Source organism: Lycium ferocissimum, chromosome 1, assembly GCF_029784015.1.
Source record: "Lycium ferocissimum isolate CSIRO_LF1 chromosome 1, AGI_CSIRO_Lferr_CH_V1, whole genome shotgun sequence".
Taxonomy (NCBI): Eukaryota; Viridiplantae; Streptophyta; class Magnoliopsida; order Solanales; family Solanaceae; genus Lycium; species Lycium ferocissimum.
The window spans coordinates 13838637-13862315 of record NC_081342.1 but is presented as its reverse complement, the minus strand read 5'-3'; the positions used below and the strand labels follow the sequence as shown (position 1 = coordinate 13862315).

Genomic DNA, 23679 nt, shown 5'->3' with positions numbered 1-23679 from the left:
ATTGTCACCACATGTTGCACAGCTGAGCTATATCTCTTTCATTTGCTTCATTGTGTTAAAATTTATTTATTACACATATTTGACCTATATACTTGTATTTTCGCCACTGCTATCCCATTAGTGACCGGTCTGACACGGTATTATTTCTCGGCCGTCATTAAATTTTTTGTTGGCGTTTATTTTAAGGTAATAGTACCCCCGCCGTCTTAAAATCCTGGGTCCGCCTCTGGGTATAAAGATGGAAATGCTTTCGTGGGATAGAGTTTTTGGAATAAGTTCTAGTAGGTGGTGAAGATGGAAAAATGACAAAGTTAAAGCGGTGACTATGAAGGTGATAGGTGGTGTCTTTTTAGAAAAGAAAATGAGGAAGTTTAACCGGAAAAGTAGGAGATGGAGCAGGGGTTACTCGAGAAGATTTGATGGAGAGGGTGTCTATCCGTAAAAGAAGACTAGAGAGGGGGGGCTATTGTACAACTACAACAACAACAACATGTTCAGTATAATCCCACAACGTCAGGGGCTATTGTATTTTTTTTTTTTTTTTTTTAGTGTCAAATGTCTTTTTAAGTACGGAAAAGGTCAAAATGCCCTTAAACTATGCGAAATTGAACAAAAATGTCTTCCGTTTATAAAAATGCCCTTATTGTTACTTAATTGGGTCAAAATGCCCTTTTCCTAGTAAACATTTTGTTTCTTTTCTTTTAAACACATTTTTTTTATAAAAATATTATTTTTAAAGAAACCTTTTCTTGTTTCTTGTCTTTTAAAATTCCTTTAACTAATAAAAAGTGGGAAGTAATTTTTCTCTTCTTAATCTCTTTTTACCTCATGTACTTTTTTAAGTGATAATATAAATCATATTTATAAGATCATAGTAACCCCATCATTAATTTTCATTAAGAAAATGATAAATTTTTCCTAATAAAATAGGATTTTTTTTTATTTCTTAATCTTTTCCGAATTGAAGTAGGATAAGCATTTCCTGATATAATTCTTGGTTTCAATTCAGAAAAGATTAAGAAACAATATTTTATTAGAAAAAGGGCATTTTTGACTCAATTAAGTAATAATAGGGACATTTTCGTTCAATTTTGCATAGTTTAAGATTCTTTTGGACTAAAGTACGAATTGCGGGCATTTTTATCTAATTAACTAACAATAGGGCATTTTTGTTCAATTATGCATAATCTAAGGACAATTTTAGACCAAACTATGAATGGAGGGCATTTTATTCAATTTCATTGATTTGTTCCTTTGACATGTCAAATATTAGTGTGTTTCACTTCACGTAAAAGTCTCACGGACAGCGGTGTTCAAGAAATGCATATCTTGTCAACTAAATGTGTTAATCTTGTCGCTAGCCAAATTTGAATGCCTAATTGACAATTCTGCCAAGTTAAAGGGGTTTATTCGGCCTAATCCTAGTTAATGTGTGCACCCAACGTAATTAAGCCTAACTTCCCTATATCATTTCCTCTTTTTATCCCAAGACACCCACAGATCAGTGATTGTAAATTCATTTATCTTAGTCACTAAATATCATTTTTCTCTCTCTTTTTATTTTTTCAATATTCCATAGATGTCAGGTCCTGAATGCTGCAAGAATCCACCAACATTAAGCTCAAGTAGTGGAAATGGGTGTGTGTTACAACTTGGAGGGTTCAATACATACGTTTCTGGTCTTTCCACTTCCAAACTCGCCATTCTCCTCGTCTCTGACGTTTACGGTACTACCTCTATTTCAAGATATGTGATGTTTTTGGTTGAGCACACGCCTAAGAAAACTACTTGTCATTGTATTTTTACTAACTTATCCTTAATAAATACTTTCATGTCGTCCCTGTGTTCACTTTTATTTGTTCACTATTTTAAAAATAAATTTTTACTTTTATTTGTTATTTTTGCATATCAAGAGAAAAACAATTTATTTTCCTGATTTACCTTTAGCAATAATTACTCATGTCAAATCATTTTTCAAATCTATTAAGACAATACACTAATTAATATGAATATCATGATAAAATACTTACTTCATTTATTATTTCTCCGAGGAGTCGAACAATGAAGGTTTTCAACTATGAGAAATTTTTGCGGTTTCTTATATAAAACTCTTTTTATTAAAGTCAGGGTAAAATTGGAAGAACACTCTCCTTTATTATGTGAAACAGCACTTATTTTGAAATAAAATCAAAAGATAAAAACATCACTTATTTTAAAATGGAGGGAGTACCCCAGCTTTAACCCATTATGGTTCTGCTCAATTTGCACTTTGATTTCTGTTTTATCCACCTCTTTTTTTGGGCAAGATTATTATTGTAGTTAGAGTTGAATTCCAAGTTTATTAGTAGCAAAAAATACAACAGTTAGAGCCCCGACAAGAGGATGTAATGGAATGTTAAAATTCTTTTAACTTCTAGTATTTTCGTTCTTACAAGTTACTCCTTTTTCGCTTTGAGTTTTTCAAATTCAAGCAAATTGTATAGAGATAATGGTTAAAAACACACCTGAATTATCACTTTTTCGCGAGTTTCACACCCCAACTATCAACTGTACCTTTTTATTACTTGAGTTATCACCATCTACACCTCGAGGTATGTATTAAAACACACCTCGAGGTATGTATTAAAACACACCTCGAGGTATGTATTAAAACACACCTCGATATTTCCTACTATCACCATCTATTCAACTAGGTGTGTTTTAATACATAGATGGTGATAGTTCATGTTGGAAAAGAGAGCAGCGGATAGTTTGGGTGTGAAACTAGCGAAAAAGTGATAGTTCAGGTCGGTTTTTGACCATTATCTCTATTGTATAACAGATATTAGTTATGGAACAGTTAGATGTATATGAGAGATTCTAACGACCTCCTGATTTCCTTGTTTAGTTTATTATGTTCGTAGGATTAACTTTTTTTATTTTGGAAGACAATAGCTTATGCTCTTAATTGTTTGCAGGTTATGAAGCACCAAATCTGAGGTACGTGCTGCTTCTCAAGTTCAGCCTAGTGTTGTCAAATACCTTCTAAATGACTCTTATTTCCCACTTCATGAGTTTTTCTTATATATAATTCTGTAAGTATCCATTGCACAAAATCAATTGGTCCACCACACTGATGTGGAAATAGTAGGATAGGCTTCCCATTGTACAGGTGGGTGTAAAAAAGCTAAAAGTGGATTTGCATAGTGGACCTAACTAGTTTGGGATTAAGGAATAGTTAACTAATTGATTGATACATCGCACAAACGTATACTCTTAAAATGTTCCTGTTCTTACTTCTCAGACGTTGGTATATTCTTTGAATCTTTTGGTTATATTAAGGGAAGAAGCCGGGGTCACCGTTATTTGTGTTTGTCCAGCAATTAAGCTGCTAGAAGTTTCCTTTTTTTTATCTCGGGATAATCAGAAAATTCAACTGCTGTGTAGGAAGATTGCTGACAAAGTTGCAGCTGCAGGATACTATGTGGTGGTTCCTGATTTTCTTTATGGTGATCCTTATAATCCTGAAAATACGGAGAGGCCTTTATCAATATGGATGCAATCACATGATAAAGTATGTGTTCAGAATTTCTCGAACTTGATCTTTGTCTTTTTAATAACATAGCCATAGATGTGCCTCTCGAGAGTCAAAGGAGGCAACGCCATTGGATCTCATTTTTCAATTCATTAAGCTGATCATGCTCGAGAATGTTCCGTGACATTTGTAGTGGAAGACTGGCTACCTTGCTACTCATTTTTTATTTGTTTTTGTTAGGATAAAAGATTTGAAGATGCAAAACAGGTTGTTGCAGCTCTAAAGGATAAAGGTATATCTGCTATTGGAGCTGCAGGGTTTTGCTGGGGTGGTAAGTTTTAAGGGTTATTTAACCCTTGCTGATACTACTCCCTCTGTCCCCAATTTATGTGGCACATGTCGAATTTCCAGAGTCAAACCTTTTAGTTTTGACCCTAAATTTGGGCATGGAATTTTTAAATTTTTTGAAATAAAATCTACATATTTGGATCATATTTTGAAACTACGTAAAAAGTACTGTAAGTCAAAATAATTGACAATTCAAAATATTTAAAAGACATGTGAAAAATATGGTCAAAGAAAAACTCGTTTGAATCTCGAAATCCTAAAGGTGTCACATAAATTGGGACGGAACTGAGTAGTATGTAAAGGGTCAACGTTCTTGTGATTGTTTGTGATCCTGATCTCCATTTTTCTTAACAGCAAAGGTGGTTACTGACCTAGCTAAGATTGACTACATTCAAGCTGCTGTGCTATTGCACCCATCATTAGTCAAGGTTGATGATATTAAAGGTATGGTTGGTGTTACAAATCAGCTGTGATCAGATAAAGCTGTTACTGCTGAGTTTATACTCATTTGTTGCATTTGCTATTATTGCGTGGGGCACTGAGATCCAGATGATTTAGTACTCTAAAACTTCATATAGCTGTTTTGAATTCCTTTATGCCTTAATTCCATTCTAACATGGATTTTGCTAATTATTTTATGAATATCCCTTGGTTTTAAGCAATTGGTATTAGCTGTTGTTTGAATTCTCATGACTACCTTGAACTGCATCACCATGAGATCCTTCTTTTGTCTCTTTGTTTTTTCATTTTTTTTCTGTTTGAACCTTTTTTTCTCCTCACCAACTGACAATACATATTACTTGCAGAGGTGAGGGCACCAATAGCTATTTTAGCTGCTGAGATAGATAAAATCTCTCCTCCCGAGCGTATTAAGCAGTTTGAGGAGATTTTATCATCAAAACCTGAGGTACATGAACATCACAGTCGATTATTAGGCTTTTCTCTGTCATCCTAAAAAGATTGATGTTTAAAATAATAAAGTAGGTAACTAGTTTGATGTATCTCTCATTGTCTTACAAGATTTAGATTTACCCTTTGCTTTTCTTTCTTGCCTTCTGTAAAAATATAGGTGGACAGCTTTGTCAAAATATTTCCTAATGCTAAGCATGGGTGGACAGTGAGATACAATGTTGAAAACAAAGAGGCTGTGCAGCGTGCTGAAGAAGCCCACCGGGACATGTTGGATTGGCTTACCAAGCATGTCAAGTAAGTACAAAGATACGTGGCAGTTGCAATTTCCAGTTAAGAAGTCTAAAAATCTGCCATCAGAATTACTACGTTACTAAAAATTGATCCGTATTTTACTTCTTGTTTGATGAGAAATTATCTTGCTATGATCATCTGAAATTTATTGCATGGACTCATATTCTTTATGCCTGAGAGTGGTTTAAGTAACATGTGATTCTGCGACTGCTTGTCCTATGTATCTGTTATGATAATTGAATGTGATAAAAAGAGACGAGGTAGACCTAAAGTCAAGAAATGTTTGATTTAAAAGACCTTTAATCTCTTAGGAAACAATATGTACTTAGCTACGAACAGAATACAGTAAAAGTAAGGAATCCATATAGGTGACACCAAGTAGTTGCGATAAAAAGTGTAGTCTAATCTAACTAATTTAGAATATGGGACATAGTTAATTACTCCCTCTATTCCAATTTATGTGGCACACTTTCCTTTTTAGTTTGTCCCATAAAGAATGTCACCTTTCTTTAATTAGAAACAATTTAACTTTAGAAATTTCCTTTTACCTTAATAAATGGTTTATAGCCACACAAATGTCTAAGGTTTGTTGTAGACCACAAATTTCAAAATTCTTCCTTTTTCTTCTTAAATTTTGTGCCAAGTCAAAGGGTGCCACTTAAATTGGGACAGAGAGAGTATGTGATTTGCAGAGAGAAACTAGATGAATTCAAAATTCACGCAAGTTTTCTATCTGATTCAGTTAATCTCTAATATAAAGACATTGCTTCAGGTACAGTGAGAAGGGAAGTGGATTTAGCAGTGTCCGAGGTCCCCGTTCCGCTATGTGACTTGGCTATTACTTAGATGAAACAAGCAAACAACTACAATAAATCTGCAGTTTGCTTCATCAGTAATTCCATACACTGTCAGTGTAGTGACTCTACTTTAGAGTTATGTTTGGCTCCATGAACAAGACATAAGATGTCTGGTTTAGATCTGTTCAGGGCCATGTACGGTCACCAAGTTATCGGACATGTTCTTCCCAACTTGCTGATTGGCCTTAAAATGATTCTTAAGCTGGGTGTATAATGTGGACAAAGCATTCAGAAATTTGTCGATTGACACAGCTACCCTTGTCCAAGTGGAGTGAATTGACACCCCTTCGCAGAAAAATTACACGGTGTAGATAGGTTTATTTTATTTTAAGTATAGATAATATATATTGAATCCCCTTGACTTCGTATGTTGACTTATTCATGCTTTAAATCTCCTTAGTGAAAATTCTGACTCTGCTGCTGGCTAGGAACAAGTGAAAGTCATTTATCATGACCATAGCTTAAGGAATTTCAACTACTGCAGAACCATGCAAGTGCAAGGGTATTTCAGGTGCTAGTTCTCCATAAGGAAACCAAACCTACAGAAAGCCAAAGTGCTACATTTCAACATCAATAGATTTGTCGGGTAAGTAGTCTCATAGAAAATGAAGTCTTGATCGGTCCGCAGTTAACTCGACAAGGATTTAACTTATACGCACCTACCATGTAAAGAGTTTTTACACTATCAGTGTAGTTTAACCTGTTCTTGTAGGTTACTAACCCAGCTTATTAGTTATTATGGATGTTTAGTTGTAGTTATCTTTTAGATGACCTGATTGTGTAAAAATTATTTTGTTCTTCAGTGTATAAAAGTTAAAAACTCATAAAACAATGCATAGCAGTCATGTAAGTATGAGACTTTTCAGTAGTCCCAGTGATAAACAATCATTAGAACACGGAAATAAAACGTGACCAGAGTAAGCACCGAGCTTAGTATAGCTTCCAGCCTCACATAGTATTGCATTTGCTTGGATTTTCATTGTTGAGGTAACTGGTTGGGTCATTCAGCCCTGACATGAGCAAAGTTGGCGGATAATAATCATACCCCGGTGGAAACATACTCGGACGATAATGCGGGTAACTAGCTTCTCTGCCATATAACTCTTGGTAAAGATGTGGTATCTGCCAAACCATAGAAGAGGCTTTCTCTCTCGCTTCTTTAGTTACACGGTCGTGAATAGATCCATGTCTTTTGTGTATTCTGCAAAAACGATCTCTGCAAATTGCTTCATCTACCCCTTTAGGGGGCACATAAGCTTCAGACTTGTGATACTTATCTGATTTTCTTGATACAAGCTCGTCAGCTTCATCCAAATCATCATCAGAATAATCGTGACACGAAGAATCTCTATTCGTTTTCTTCTGTCCGACTTTATTCTTGCCCTTGTCCTAGTAGGGATTAGGAGCTGCTGCATTTTGTTGATCAGGGGCATTATGTGTTTCTTCATGAATAGGGGGATGCCTGTTATAGGATATGAGTTCTGCTTTCTTTCCCATTTTGTTAGTGGTATTCATGAGTACAGAAGGATCAAATCTTCCTTTAATGGTAGCCAACTTTGTTGTTGGATCATACATAACATCAAATACACCTAGCATAAGAATACAGCATTAAACTTTCTACGATACAATTGATCTTATAATCAAAGAATTCATGCTCAGATTTGATCAATATTGTAGAACAGTAATGGGACTCGTAAGAAAATAAACACAGATTTAAATTTTGGACAAGTTTTGCAACATTTTCTTCAACTCCTTGGGACTTTATAGTAAGAGGACTATTTGATATGAAAACTGATAGATGAAAGAAAAGAAGATAAAACAAGAGAATTATACCTTCAACTTGTGATAAAACTTTCTTCAACTCCTTTGGACAAGCTTTGCAACAGTTGACATCAACTTTTATAACACAAACTTGCAGTGTTAAAGTGCATCCAAGATAAACACTCTCTTAGTTCACATATATACAGACATACAGTTATGAAAATATAAAAGTTAACTATAGTATGTAAGATGAAAAGAGATGCATCAAAATTGGTAAATTTTGAGAATGAACAATGTGGATACCCGATCATCAGGACTCTGTTCCATCAAGACAACTTGCTTGAGCAAATATAGAACAAGTGATTTTCCAGTTTGTCACTTACACTACCAAATAAGATAACAAACACAAAACATAGAAATAATTGGAAGAAGAAATTAGGACAATCCAAAGAACATAGACAAAAAAGAGCAAAATATTTGGCATGCAAAATTAGGGATACGAGTTTTTACTTCCTGGAATTTGAGAGGTAAAGCAGTAAATGGTGTCGTAAAAGAAAATATACTGAATGTATAGACAGAGATTTTAATTATGGAAAATAGCAGCAATTCATGGTAGGGAGAAATAATAGAGCCACACTATGATCGAACATTAATTACATAAGATTTGGCAGAAAATTTTAGTGCTAATATTTTGTAGTTAAAGCAGTCAATGTGGAAAAAGAAATGTTGTAGATACTGGGGATCCATGTTTAGTGGTTCTTACATGGATAGCAATTAAGGCTAAAAACCTGTTAATAGAAACTAATCGAACAAAGAATAGATATAGAATATGGTAAAAGTTAAAAAAAACCGTTTAGTATGACGTACCATCGATATAATATCGTGAGTAGAGAGGTATGGGTCTCATAAATTTAATGCATCTAAGTATGATATACGGTACACTAATGAAATTGAACTTAGCTGTTAGTATGAGTTTTTTCTCCATGTCGTTACCTTTTGACACAATTGTCAGTTTTGAATTATTAAGTATACAACCACGAATAACAAGTGAATGTTAATCTCCGAGGTGGTGTGTTAGTTAATGTCCGTATTTGAGCACTAGAACCTTTGTTAGTTCTTGTAAAATATTTCTAAATTTATAAAGCATTACATGACGAAACTTTGGAAATTTGTTATATGTTTATTAAGTGTTCATATGTTTAATATACATTTAATGCCTTATCTTATGTAATGTCTTTATCGCTAATTATGTCTAATCAAAGTACGTGATTACGTTTAGATTATTTATGTAGTTTTGACGCTAAAACTGTTTTGTCTATTCTCATCAGGGTACTATTCTCACCAAAATATAATACTAATACTTATGCAGTGTAGGAACTAACTACGAGATGACGACTTTGTATTATTAACTCCTTCCACATAATAATTTTTAGTATCATGTCAACCTTGCTGTTATCTAGAATGAACACAACGAAAAAGCTAAAAAATGTAGCCCGGAGATATTACAATAGCAAACCTTACAATTTGGTAGGTAAAATTTCCCAAAAGTGGTGGCAATTTGGAAAGGTCTTAGACACTGTAAGTTTTTAACATTCTTAATTTTGTCAAAAGACAGAAATGTCTTAGGGACAACATTCATATCAACAGCTCACATCACAGATTGCAGTATTCATAACATCTGCATACTAAATTTTAAGATGATGAAGAAAACCACTACGTGCAAAATGCATCTAGAATTACAATAAACAGTAAGAAAAATCAGAATTCTGCAGACTTATCCGCAGAAATGTGAATGGATCAATTTTGAACTCTAGATTTCAGCCACCACGAGCTTCTCTCCTCGTAGCATCATGAAGCAATTCTATGTCAACTCCATCTGGAGGCAACTGCACGTATCTCACCACCGATCCTCTGATGAAGCAGTTCCTCACCGACCTCTGTCACCATCAAAGAAACATGGAACATGTTTATTAGCATTCTGATGTGAAAAGGACTAAAATTCAAGATGAAATGTTTTTTTTCACTTTTCTGTTTTGGCATAAAGAAAGTTACGTAGAGGATGCAGAAACCTTTTTGAATCCTTGCAAGAAGCACAAGACTTTCTGTAATTGAAAATATTGATACTAGTACCAACTTGATGCAGATGAATATAAATGTTGCCTTTCTCAAAAGTACCAATTCAAAAATAATACAGGGGAAAACAAAAGGGCGTGTAGGTGGGGGTGGTGGCCTGGTGGGATAAAAATACACGGGAAGAAGAGGAGAACATACTATGTCTGCATGTTTCTCACTCTCCCTCTTCTGTCTTTCTCCCCTTTCTTTCTCGTTTTCGTAGGCTCGCAAGTCTTAAGTGGATATGCAAATCCTATTCAGCAGTCAACTCATATCACTAGTAGCATAAAGGCAAATTTAAGCTGACAGGTGGGATTCATTAGGCTAATAACTATGGTCTCCCTACTTACTAGTAGAATTGTTCTCTAATTTGGAACAGTTCCAATCTTTCATTCATAGTCTTGCACGCTTTTGGAAAACCTGATCAATACAAGAATGTTCTTACCTAAGTCATGGATATTTTTTAAAGAATAGGAATAGAGTATATAAGAGACTGACTATTGGGAATGGGTGATGGCTACAGAGCTTCTCATATAAATAGAAAAAGCAGAAAGAATCCATCATCTTTCTTTTTATGTTTGTAAATTCCAATTTATAGGGTTTATCGTGCGGAAGCTCTTGTTAGATCTCCTTTCCTTACTCTACAAGGAAGTGGGTGCGTGCCCCATCTCACGTGGAGCAGCGGAACTACTGTTTTCTTTAAATCAGAGGTGGGCGAGCTGGTGAGTGAATGAAAAGGAAAAACAGTGCACAAATCCAACCTAGCGGAGAGAGAGCATCAAGCTGAAAGGGGGACTATGAAGTTTACAATTGGTGTGGCTAGGCTTCAACCGCCAGAGCCCCATTGCATTCCCTACATCGCCTAGACATTTCATAATTTATGGTCCTACAGCTATTGTTGTTTCTGTTTCCAATTTGTGCATCTAGTCAAAATTAAAGGGCTGACAGAGTGTCGCTTCCAGTTCCAATTTGTGTATCTAGTCAATTTAAGGGCCGATAGAGATTGTCAGTTCCAATTTGTGTTTCAAGAGAACTGGATACAAAAGAAGTCCTAGCCAAAAAGACTGGAATAGTCGTGTGTTCCCTTGATCAAAAAAAAAAAAAGACTGGAATAGTAACATGCCAGAAATTAACATTATCACCTAAGTTTTGGTTCAAGGTGGTGAGACCACAAAGGCACCAACTACACAGCATATTCAATACGAAAGATTTTCATTAGAAAGAGTTTCATATAAAACATGTGTGGACGTGTATCTGGAGGGAGATAGCATCCACAGAAGCATGACTCCAATAAAGGACTTGGACGAAGCTTTGGAAGCTCTTAGAAGGCCTATGACAGGATCTCAAGTAAGAAGCTTCAAAACAAGCTAATTGGGATTCAATTTCAAAGAAAGAAGTGTCTAGTTTTGGAAGAAGAGCTCGAGCCAAGGCGAACCTTGACTTGAGCTTTTCTTCCAAAACTAGACACTTCTCTATTTGCAATTGAAACCTAATTAGCCTGTTTTGAAGTTAATTATTTGAGATCTTGTCATAGGCTCTAAGAGCTTCCAAAGCTTCATCCAAGTCTTTCATTGGAGTTATGCCTCCATGGGATGCTATCAGAGGCCATCATATTTAATTCCACCATAGGCATTAGAGCAAAGGTTTACCGCAGGCTCTCAACTTATGAGCAACTATCAAGTTGAGCGCACGCTAATAATCTGCAGTGTAAGATTAACTGTAGATTCTGCGCAGCAATGCATCGTTACAGCGATATTTGATTCTTACACTTACAACTTCATAGCCTTGCAATAAATAAACTCTTAAGTTTTCAAAGGATAAAAGAACGTAACGCTAGACCTGCTTAAGTAAAATTAGTACTTCATTCAACAGAAAGTTGAATAGATCATAGCATTGCGTACGACAAATGCGAATGAACGCTAAGCTTTAGCATTTCTAGGAGAAAACCGCAAATAATCATAGTCGCCGTGACCGACAAACCTCATCCCCATGTAGACTAAGGATATCATATCACAGTGAACATTAGTCACCAGAAATGTATACACACAGAGAAGTTAATACTTTAAATTGACCTTCTCGATTCACATATCCAATCAATATTAATAGTTTCTAGCAAAACTATCGGGTTCACAACTACGGAGTTCTATGGAAGCGAAAATATCCAGTCGTTCTATTGCATACCAAAAGCGAAAGAACTAATTCAGGAAATCTCGAATTGAGATAGAGATAGCCAAACAGAGGTTTTCAACAGATCGTACACACAAAAAGAGAAGGTGAAAAAGAGGCATCATGTAATGCATCTCCAAACTAAACATACGCAATAAACCGTATTTTCACAGATGAAATAAACAACATAAAATAAGAAGAACATAGTTACAAGAGAAAGAATAAGGAGGAATTACCATGTGGGGGTATTTGTCCTCATCAACAACCCTCGTGTTTTCAAGCTTAATGTTTAGATACTGATCAACTGAATGTAGTGTTCCTCGGATAGCCAAATCGTTCTTCAGTTCCACAGTCACTTCTCTTCCCACCAGATCCTTGAAATATGAGAAAAACAACTGCAAAACAGAGCGGCACCAAAGGCAAAACCAAGTTAGAACATAGACCAAATAAATTTATGAGAAAAACCTCAAATAAGAATTGATTCAAATAAGGTAAATAAACTTTCTACTCTAGAACAACCAAAGAAAACAAAGCATACATCAACTACATACAAATAATGGAATCGGCGATGATTAAAGAGGAACATACAGCAATAAGAAAGAGGGATCAGAAAACAATACCATTTTTATCTCTCAGGGAGTATCACTATGTTCTCTGTGTCCTTGGCTGCTATCTGCTTCAAAACAAATGAAGATTTCAGCCTTCTTTATAACACAATACAACAACACGACCTAGTTTGGAATATTATGAAGATTTGTAATACACTGAGGATTCACAAATTAAGTGGTTTTAGGCGGACCCATCAACCTACTACAACTCTCCCCTTTATCCGGGCTTGGAACTAGCAATGTAAGCTCACACAAGTAGAGTTATTGCTTAATACTCCCTCCGTTTCAATTTGTTAGTCTTACTTTTCTTTTTAGTCCATTTTAAAAAGGATGTCTCTTTCCTTTTTTGGCAACTCTTTAAATTTACCCCTCTATTATGAGAAAAAAACATTTTGATACATTCTACATATCTTTAGTTAACAACCACAAGATTTATAAGTCTTGTTTACTTTCTTAAACTCCGTGTCAAGTCAAAACCAGACAAACAAATTCTACATATCTTTAGTTAACAACCACAAGATTTATAAGTCTCGTTTACTTTCTTAAATTCCGTGTCAAGTCAAAACCAGACAAACAAATCGAAAAGTAGGGAAGTATATAGTATAAAGGGAATTATTAATCGTTCCAGATGTTAAAAAATAAAGTTAAATAGCACACTATACACACCTCAACGCCCTGTTTGTTTAGACTGAAGTGAGTTGTGGATATAAGGGGATGTTAATCAAATGGAATTAGGGTTTTTTTAATTACAGAGATAATTAAATGGAATTAGGTTTTTTTTTTTTAATTACAGAGATAATAGAGAGAGATATAAAGAGGGGACTTACAGCTCGACTTCGCCGGGGGAAGAGCAGGGAAGCCGGAGGGGCTAGTTTAGTGAGTTAACAAATACTTTACTACCAAACCGACTGAAAAACTGAGTCAACTTATATATATGCATAAAATTTGTTTGGACATATACCTTTTTCATGTTAATTATAATTAAAACACATATTTTTATTTTATTAAATTATACTTATTACTATATTATATAAGAGCAAATGTGAGGACTTTTGTAGTCCTCACAATAATTTCTCAATTTTTTAAAAACTTTTTAATTAATTACTTTTATGTCCTAATCTTATTTATTTAAGTCAATTTTTTTATTTTTTGTTTTTAAAGTCTCTTTTTCAAAAGCTATCGAACATGGGGACTTTTGTAGTCCTCACAATAATTTTCAAATTTTTTTAAAACTTTTTAATTAATTACTTTTAGGTCCTAATCTTATTTATTTAAGTCAATTTTTTTGTTTTTGTTTTTAAAGTCTACTTTTCAAAAGCTATCGAACCTCCTACCTCATTTTTCACGTTCTTTGATTTTCTGATTGGTGCTCGATGTCCGCATTTGAGCCCAATTAATCCAGATAATTCGCACTGCATCGCGCCTATTCGGGGGGAGCGCTACCTCCAAAGATTTTTTCCATATCCATGTTCGAACCCCTAATCCCTGATTAAGAGAGGAGCAGCTCCATCTGCTGCACAAGTTAAATTATGTATTTGTCTTAAAAGTTCATTGACTATGTATAGATTATTTATTTAGAACTAAATAACTTCAGAAAATTAGGATACATAAGTTATAATGTCAAATTCCGGTTCCAAATTTGATTTGAATTAAATAATTTCATCAAAATGGAAGTTAAAATATTAAAGGAGTGGAATGAAAATTTTGCTTTCATATAACTACCCACTTGTGGGACTACAATGGGTATATGGTTGTTATTGTTGTTGTACACTTGTTACTAACACAATGGGCCCGGGCTTAGCACGGGCCTCACATAACTAGTATATATATATATAGGGTCTTTGACATATATATACATCTTAAGGAGAAATATTTACGAAACGTGACGATAGTTTTATATTTACAAAACATAACATTACAAATCCTATACAAAACATGCTTTATATTTAAAAAAAATAAAAATATTTTTAAATTATTTTTTATTTTTTAAAAATCATTTTTTAAAAAAATATTTTTTTATTTTTTTAAAAAAAATATTTTTTTAAATTTATTTTTATTTTTTTAAAAAATTAATTTTTTTTTTTTTGCTCAAAAACTTATGTATGAAAGTTGTATGAAATGTGTATATCTCGCTCAAGACTTAAAAAGTTTGCTCAAAATTTAGTGTATGAAAAATGTATGAAATGTGTATATCTCGTTCAAAGCTTAAAAAATCCGCTCAAAATTGTGTGTATGAAAACAATATGAAATTTGTATCTTGCTCATGTCTTAAAATTTCGCTCACATTTTCATGTATAAAGTTCATGTTAGATTTCGTAAAATTAATACAACTACAACAACATTGTATATAACTTTGATACAACATTCAAGACTTAAAATAATCGCTCAAATTTTTGTGTATGAAATGTGTATATCTTGCTCAAGGCTTAAAAAGTTCGCTCAAATTTTATGTATGAAGAACGTATGAAATGTGTATGTCTTGATCAAGGCTTAAACATTATGCTTAAAATTTTATGCATGAGAATGGTATGAAATGTGTATATCTTCCTCAAGACTTAGAATTTCATTCACATTGTTTGTATATAAATTTCATATTAGGTTTCGAAAAATTAATACAACTACAACAACATTGTAACAATTTTCATACAATATTCAAGGCTTAAAGTTTTCGCTCAAAATTTTGTATATGAAAATTATATTAAAAATTTTGCTCACACATACACATTTCATACAACTTTCATACACGTAAATATGAGGTAATTTTTTAAGCCATTGAGCAAAAAAAAAAAAAAAAAAATTAATATTTAAAAAATATATATAAAAATTATTTTTTTAAAAAATAAAAATATTTTTTTTAAAAAAAAATATTTTTTTTATAAAAAATATATATATTTTCTGGAAAAAAAAAAAAAAACGAAAAATATATGAAAATCCGTCATGTTTTGTAATATATCGTTATGTTTTGTAAATAAGGAAAACTATCGTTACGTTTCGTAAATATTTCTCCTTAACATGTATATATATATGTAGTTTTCCCATATATATATATATATATATATATATATATATATACACTTACTCAATGTGCGTTACAATGTGCTCAACATATTATTTTCTTAATTATGGTTTTTTTTTAAAATTTTAATGGTAGAAACTATAAATTTTATATTTAAACTTAAATATGTAAATTTTATTTTTAAGAAATTATAAATTGGTGTCCAACTTCAACGTCAAATTAAGTAATTAACCTCGTACTCCAAATCCCTGAAATTCCAGGTGAAAAAAGAGTCCATGAAATTTGATTTTTTTCATGAATTCGTATCTACCTTTATTAGGAGTAACAATTAGGTCTTACATATATGGATTGACCTTTTATGAAGAAAAAGAAAGCTCAAAAACATAAAAGGTACATCTTTACGATGAAGAAGAAAATACAATTATATTATAAGAACGAACTTTTAAAGTGGATACATTACACATGGAGATATGATGCGGGAAAAAAAAACGTGGAGGTATGTTAACAGGATAAGAGCATAATTGGGTCAATTTGCTAACTGTGAAAGCACTTTTATCCTATTTTTACTAGTTCAATGACAGCTTTAGATCAAAATCAAACAGGTGATATTTCTATTTTATTTTCAATAGTAATTCAAGGATGATTTATAAGAATGTCTGGGGGTGAGCGGTCTTGATTTTTTGACCTCACTCACTTCATGAGCAAAACTTCAAAGTTTTGAGTTTTAACCTTGAAAGTTTACTCATAGAATGTGTGGGGAGGGGGGCAGGGGGGTTCAAAAATTCAAGACCATTCATTTTTAAGGCCATTGAGTGTAATTTTCTAGTAGTTTTTACCGCATTTTGGCTACTTTTGTTTTAACAGTTAAAAGAGCTTTGAGTCTCAGTTTTTTTTTTTTAAATATTATCAGAGTGAAGTGAAATTGTAAAGAGAGAAAGTACATGAAATGATGAGCACCACAGATGTGACCTAGTGACCAGTAAAATGGTGAACCATGAGTTGTCTTACTCAAATCCCAGCAGAGGCACAAAAGCCATACGAACCCAATACACAAGCCTATATCTTGAGCGTTGAATTACTTTTAATTGATATTGAGCACCCAAATAAATATGAAATAACAATACCACAAATAATGCAAATAAATTACGTGTTCAATTGACAAAACAAGAGCCAAAATAACAAATACATAAATAGAGGGAGTAAAGAGAAAACCTTATAGACAAATACACATTACTAGGAACAACATATTATATAGACGATTACAACAATATCAATGACATTGACAGACCGAAATTTACATCTATGTCACACTACAGCCTGCATCATGAAATATGTTCCTATCCTATTAAGGACCACAGTTTGGCAGTTACAACTTCAATTACAATCGTTGTTTCACACGTCGACCATGGACATCACCGCCGTCAAGAATAACCTCATTCCCTAGCTTGCTGGCAATGCCAGAATGTTCATTTACCCTAGCAACATACTCCAACAGTTCTGTGAGGACATGAGGACAACTTTCTCTCAGATAGTCAAAACCATCCGTTTGCATTACAGCTGCATAAACAGGATTCTGAGGTCAATACCAACTAATAATATAAATCAATCCGTATGAACTAATAACATAACTCGGACACTTGTATGAGCCAGATAAAGAGTCTGAGCAGCAAAGCAAGTAAAATCTAGAAACATGTTACCAAAAGAAATCTACTAATCAAACCACAATTTTCAATTGCGCCAACTTTGATCCAAAATGGTGGCATAGCAAGCAAAGCAAGTAAAATCTAGAAACATGTTACCAAAAGAAATCGACTAATCAAACCACAATTTTCAATTGCGCCAACTTTGATCCAAAATGGTGGCATAGCTATTGCAATTTTCAATTGCGCTAACTTTGATTCAAAATGGTGGCATAGCTATTGCAATTTGCACAAACTATTGTAAGAACGGCCTTTGGGCTTAATAGTTGAGCATCCATGACCCCACATTGACAAATGATAGCACCAAATTGTAGAGTAGCAAGTCCTCTCTCACTTTTTTACACTCTTTGGGCCTACACCTGAACCCTTTAGAAATAAGGACAACGAATAGAATTTCATTTCAGGGCTACTAATATAGACTGCAATAGTAGCGAGACATCTCCCGTTCCTAGTTAACTAGGACAATACTTTCAGAAGGACAAAACGAGAATTGTCGAAAATGCAATTAGAACTTATTCAAATCTTTTAAGAATAACACTTCGAAGAGGTTATTTGCAGATGACAATTATAAATGTGAACTTCCCACAAAAACTCAAGTACTTGAGCCAAATAATCCAATTGAATCCCAACTTTGATGTAGCATTCTAACATAAGTTGAATAGAAGAAAAAGAAAATTACCTCTTAGATTTTCTGGCATGGCAACAAATTTGAGACAGACAGATTTCAGCTGGAAACAATGGTGCTGTTCAGCCAGGGCTAAAGTGGTTGCAACAGTATTAATAGCAACTTCATCACACAGGTTAGCCTCGCAGAGCAACCTGAGCATATCTAACCCATAACGGTCAGCTGCCGCAAGCAGATGTTGAGACATCAAGGTTGTTGCCCATTTTGAGTTCAACCCTGTGAGTTCTTCCATGTCCGGCAGCACATCCCAGTACATGAAATGAAGAAGAGCCTGCCATCAACATACACAAGAATTAAGCAACTAACGCTAAATTAAATCACAACTCTAAATGAAAAGAGAGAATGCCACATCAAAATTGCAAATAAAAAATGTTTAAGTTAATATGAACTCCAGGTGGCTTCTCTATCAGCATCCTTTCAGCGACTTAGCTTCTTGTTGATATCATAACAAAATTATACAGCTTCAACAAGTACGCCAGATATGCAATGTTACCAAAGGCAAAAAGCATAGGAAGGCATTCTTGAGCTTTAAACATAAAGTGCAATCAAGTGCGGGTTCAGAAGAAATGAAGAAAATGAAGATAAATAAATATGTAATGCAAGAAAAAGTAACTATAAAATAAACAATAATTATATAAAAAGGAGTTAGAAGAAACTACACTTAAAATATATGAATAAAAATTATAAATCAAGTTCAAAACCCATTTTAAATATCTAAAACAAATGCAAGGATAAATTTTATGTATCAATATTCTCCTACTCCTAATCATACAAATACATCCGTAACAATTCATTGACACGATGTGTCATTCTGCTAGGTATATTTATGTTTAGTGTCACCCATGCCAATATATAGTAAATAGGCAAGATGTGCACCTTTAGTGCCTTGGTGCCTACACAGAAACAGCACCAGAAGGGAGGCAAAAGGCCTAGCTTATGTTGTATCTAATTTCAAGACTTAAAAGCGCCTCAAGGGAGCCTTTAAGAACACTTATCATGCCTAAAAGTCCCAGATCAATGTAATTAAGTTTAAGACCACTAGAATGCTTGGGACAAAAGAGTACAACACATTAGCAACATCCCAGATATGCAAGTTAAAGAAGTTATTTGACTGTTACTTGAATGAGTACTTACTACGGACAAGTCAACATGAAGTTGCATTTCTTATTACTTGCAGACAAATTCACAAACCACTTATACCCCGCTAAAGTCAACGGAACATCCCTATCATCTTCCATCTTTTGGAGATTAGAAAGTAAAAGCTAGAAACTTCAAAGCAAAATTACAAGGATGTATGATTTCCCATGAGTTTGGAAGAGTTAGCAAGTGGGTCCATCATACACAACTTGTTTACAGCATACAAAGTTTTTAAAATCACGACGATTGGTAAAATAAACCAACAAAGAGAAAATCATATAGTAGAACATAAAGAACTTTCTGCATCTTCCAAAACAGCTACATACTGACAGCATTTTTCAAGTTGAAACTGTCAATTAAATATATCATGCATTCTTAAAGAACAAATCCTTGTCCATTATAACCTTTCTAAACGCTTAATTATGGGTTGAAGAATGAACTACCAGGACTCCATAGGAAAGAAAAATTATGAAACCTAGTTAAGAGTGACAGAAACTATTTATCAAAAAGAAAGAGAAATTAACAAATAAATGGCAGGGTGCAAGTAGCATTGAAAAAATTGTCTGATCCCAGTGTGATAGAAAATGCAACGACAACTGAGATAATAAACAGATGAGGAGCTTCATAGTAGTACAGCTTTGGAGATATTAAGTTCAGCAGGTGGTATCTTGAATACTTACAGATTGCATTAATGATATACACTACAAGCAGTCAAACTAGATAACGGGGAAGGGGTGGGAGGTAGTACAAGGCTTTGACCTTAAAAACGGGGGCTTCCATATCTTCTACTTTTATATGCTCTGTATTTTGATCCTTCATTGGACCAAAAAGTTGTGCTCTGAACACAGGTGACCTTGCAGCAAGCACCAATTTGTGAGCAGCAAATATCTCTCCATTAACGTCAAAGTTTACATCTGTATCCTTCCCACTTTCAAGGAGCTGTCCAAAATGCAGTCCGATATCTGATGGAGATAGAGGGATGGAGTAAGTTTTAGGTCCTTCGGTGCGAGACCTCACTACACCAACACAGCAATGAACTTGCAGGCAATCATCCTTCAGGTAGTCTGATGATTCTAAAGCGGTTCTTTTAAAGAATCGCTTATATCCCCTGCAGAACCCAAATTCGGTCATGTAGATTAATACACGTTGCGTGTTGAACAAAAGAAAGGTTCCAAAAAACACGGCTAGAGAAGTTAAGATGTGAATAAAAAACTTTAAGTCAAATCTTGCAAGTGAAGACTGGTATGAAGTACTAATTTCAATCTACAACAAAACCACCAACAAGCTTCAACAGACTTCAAAAGATCATTTGACACACAGACTGTGCTCCATTTCTTAAATCGAGTAAATGAAAACAGAAGTTACACGAAAAGGAGCTACGGCATAAGCATGTGAAGGTTAAGGAGACAAGGACTAATGGGTCGTGCAAGGATAATGCTGCCTCCATCTAGTAAAAGTTCAGCAAGTCTATACTCGATTCCAGTGGCGGATTCAGGATTTTCACTCAGGGTGTTCGGAAAAATAATTGAACCTAAATATACACTGTAATATATGTTCAGGGTGTTCAAAAGTTAATATATGTACATAAACACATAAAATTTACCCTAAATATACACTGTAATTTTTTGTCCAGGGTGTTCAGGTGAACACCCTGAGCTCTTGGTACATCCGCCCCTGCTTGATTCACAAAGAGAAGGTTAAAACACTCAGTGTCACAAAATCATAAGCAAATCATAACACAATCCCATATATTTATAGGAGACAGAGTAGGTGTCAGTACTAGAAAATCTTCGTCTAGATTTGAGATGATTACATAGGAAAAAAACATTTTGGTCCTTTAATTATTATGATAATTTTGGCCTCTATTATCCAACCGTAAACATATAATCTTCAATTTCGTGTCAAATTTAATCAAAATGGAAATGAAAAGGTAACAACTTTTTATATCATGTTAATCACAATAAAAAATGAAAAGGAAGGAAAATCTTAAAGTCATTGAGGAATGAATATGATCAGTAGAACACGTGGATTGTTTAGAAAAGTATTGCTAAATGTCCATGAAACGTGTCGAGGCTTATCGGGATTTAAGCAGAAAGCACAAGCAAAGGCCACTTCTTTAGCGGAAAAAAAATACACAGATGGAAAAAATAAAGAAAATGTGTAATGCAAGAAAAAATAACAAGAACTACGAAAATAACTATGTGCAAAAAGGAAGAGAAAAAAGTCATTTAACTAAAGCATGTGAAATTAAATGTGATCTTAAAATAGTGATTCAATTGAAATATGATAAGTTTCTAATTCACATTGAGTGACTAATTTTCCAATTCTAAAATTTTAATTTCCTGTACCTAATCGCTAAATAATAAGCCGAGGCTCTATCGGAAACAGCCTCTCTACCTTCACAAGGTAGGGGGATTTCACTGGGTATGTTGTTGTTGTTGAACCGCTAACTAATCAATAAATATCATATCCATAATATTAAAGTTTGCTAGCTACATTTTGATTGAGCCAAAGTTACCAACAGCACATTTTAGCCTGTCTACTACACTGAAAGGCCATCTAAGCATGGAGAAGTGACCACTTCATATATTATTATGGCACAGGAGAATACCACAATGACATTCAATCTTTTCTTCTTAAAAGAATGTTATAGATGAGCAATTACTGCTTACTTCCTTTAACCACCAAACAAGAGTAAACTAACCAATTAATCGAGTCTCACGGGGTCAAGAAAAATCATAACCAACCCACAGCAAGCATTGTTTAGTAAATGAAATTCAATCACATTTTAACATGTCTGCACTGAAATGCCAGCTAAGCTCGGAGAAGTGCTAGTCTTAGAAAATGATCACTTCATATACATTATGGCACAGGAGAAACACCACATTGCTATTCAATCTTTTCTTCTTAGTTCTTACAAGAATATCATAGAAGCAATTATTGCTTACGCCCTTTAATCAAAAAGGATTGAGGTCGAGAAAACATAACTTCCAAAGAAGGGGTTGATTCCTCAAATGGTCACTCAACTAATAGCTCTTATCTCAGAAAATCACTTTTCTTCTTGGTTCCGATTTTCTTTAACAAAGGAAGTGACTTTCTGAGATACTAGTTATTAGTTGAGTGACCATTTGAGAAATCAACTCACCAAGCAAGAGTAAGCTAACCAATCAATCGATTCCCAAAGGGAAATGATCGTGGGGTCGGGGAAAATCATAACAAACCCACAACAAGCATTGTTTATTACATTGCAATTCAATCACATTATATCATACCATAACAAAAAAACTAAAACCAAGAACCCGAAAACAAAACTCACCACATACTCCCACGATATTTAAGAGTATACGGTCCACTCTCCAACGATCTCCCAAAATGGCTATGCACTTTATGCCTATCCTTCCCACTCTGATCAATCAAAGTCAGCTCAAAAAGCGCCCTAACATCCGTTCCTTCACTCGCTAACGCAATAAACAACGAAACATACGTAGCGTTATCTTCAACACTCTTCCCATCAGGATAGAAATAAATCGCCCACGTATAACCACCTACATTAAACGTATCTGAAGCTATATATTTCCCAATTCCAATCCCTTTAGACAATGAATAACCAGTGATCTTAAAATCATGAGAACCGTTTACGGTTTCAGTTATCGACGTTGATGCAGTGGATGAAAGCGAAGACGATGATGAGGAGGGTTTGGTAATTGACGAATTATCAACCCTTCCCATGCCCATCATACGTTAAAAACTGGAAATTTTCAATAATAACAACTCAATAGTCAATTAATTTTGTAATTGAGGTAAATTGGGAAATGTTGATCAGATCTAGGGTTTAGAAAAGCAGAATTCGAAGGAAATGAAAGAATTAGGGTTTTTCTGCGAAATTGATGGCTAGGCTCTGCAAATTCGGGTTTAATCTGCGAAAATTGAAGGCTAGGCTCTGCAAATTAGGGGGATTATCTGCGAAATTGATGGCTAGGGTCTGCAAATTAGGAATTCTGGAATTTTCTAGGGTTTCGTTAAAGGAAGAAGAAGAAAGGGAGTGGAAGAATTTTAATTTATAGGGGGGAGTTGTGCAAGAAAATGTGACGATTAGGTGATGAAGCTGTTGCGTCAATTTATTTGAACCTATTTTTTTAATTTATGTTAAAATAAATAACTTCTTTTCTAATTTAAAAATAAATTACTTTATGAATGCTTTACAGCCACATAAATTTTTAAAGCTTATTTTAAATCACAAATTTCAAAAAAATTTCCTCTTTCTTAAATGTCGTGTCTAATCAAATGAGTTCATATAAATTAAAACGGAGGGAGTATATGATTGAGTTGGAATACACGCGCTGTGTTTTGGGGGTTGTTGACCCTGCGGAGGAAAGAGGAATGTAACGGTTGGTTCTAAAAGGAGAAAGTCCTCATTAACGTTGTACTAGTTTACTGCCTTTGTCCCACATATTTGACTGACCATACAATTAAAGGGGAAACAAAATACTCTAATCTAAAATACTCCCTCCCGATAAAAAAAAATCCACTTAGCTATTTACACATTTCTTAAGAAAATACTAACTCCTAAAT

The 23679-nt window shown here is 34.1% G+C and overlaps 3 protein-coding genes across 10 annotated transcripts; 1 reads left to right on the top strand and 2 right to left on the bottom strand.

Moving 5' to 3' along the window:
- The first annotated feature begins 1270 nt into the window (after window positions 1–1270).
- Window positions 1271–7458, top strand: LOC132049088 (endo-1,3;1,4-beta-D-glucanase-like). 5 transcript variants are annotated; one of them, XM_059439769.1, is made up of 9 exons: window positions 1271–1430; window positions 1580–1727; window positions 2958–2979; window positions 3427–3553; window positions 3755–3845; window positions 4217–4306; window positions 4669–4769; window positions 4932–5068; window positions 5838–6328. In XM_059439769.1, the coding sequence occupies exons 2-9, from the start codon at window positions 1580–1582 to the stop codon at window positions 5893–5895; spliced, it is 774 nt and encodes a 257-aa protein (XP_059295752.1). In that variant the 5' UTR covers window positions 1271–1430; the 3' UTR covers window positions 5896–6328. The 5 variants fall into 5 exon arrangements, with proteins under 5 accessions (XP_059295752.1, XP_059295759.1, XP_059295766.1 ...); XM_059439776.1 differs by lacking the exon at window positions 5838–6328 and adding an exon at window positions 7319–7458 and having other exon boundaries at window positions 1272–1443; XM_059439752.1 differs by having other exon boundaries at window positions 1273–1443.
- A 1725-nt stretch (window positions 7459–9183) lies between these two features.
- On the bottom strand, window positions 9184–13491 carry LOC132049121 (sm-like protein LSM2). Of its 4 annotated transcripts, none has more exons than XM_059439793.1 (4): window positions 13397–13491; window positions 12582–12634; window positions 12198–12356; window positions 9184–9620 (listed from the first exon to the last, which is right to left on the bottom strand). In XM_059439793.1, the coding sequence occupies exons 2-4, from the start codon at window positions 12582–12584 to the stop codon at window positions 9501–9503; spliced, it is 282 nt and encodes a 93-aa protein (XP_059295776.1). In that variant the 5' UTR covers window positions 12585–12634; window positions 13397–13491; the 3' UTR covers window positions 9184–9500. The 4 variants fall into 4 exon arrangements, with proteins under 4 accessions (XP_059295776.1, XP_059295786.1, XP_059295795.1 ...); XM_059439803.1 differs by having other exon boundaries at window positions 12582–12637; window positions 13397–13488; XM_059439812.1 differs by lacking the exon at window positions 13397–13491 and adding an exon at window positions 13236–13307.
- A 3215-nt stretch (window positions 13492–16706) lies between these two features.
- On the bottom strand, window positions 16707–23211 carry LOC132049080 (BTB/POZ and MATH domain-containing protein 2-like). The gene is made up of 4 exons (XM_059439743.1): window positions 22424–23211; window positions 19867–20215; window positions 17965–18241; window positions 16707–17142 (listed from the first exon to the last, which is right to left on the bottom strand). Exons 1-4 carry the CDS (start codon window positions 22843–22845, stop codon window positions 16964–16966), a joined length of 1227 nt encoding a protein of 408 aa, XP_059295726.1. The 5' UTR covers window positions 22846–23211; the 3' UTR covers window positions 16707–16963.
- Between the last annotated feature and the right edge of the window lie 468 nt (window positions 23212–23679).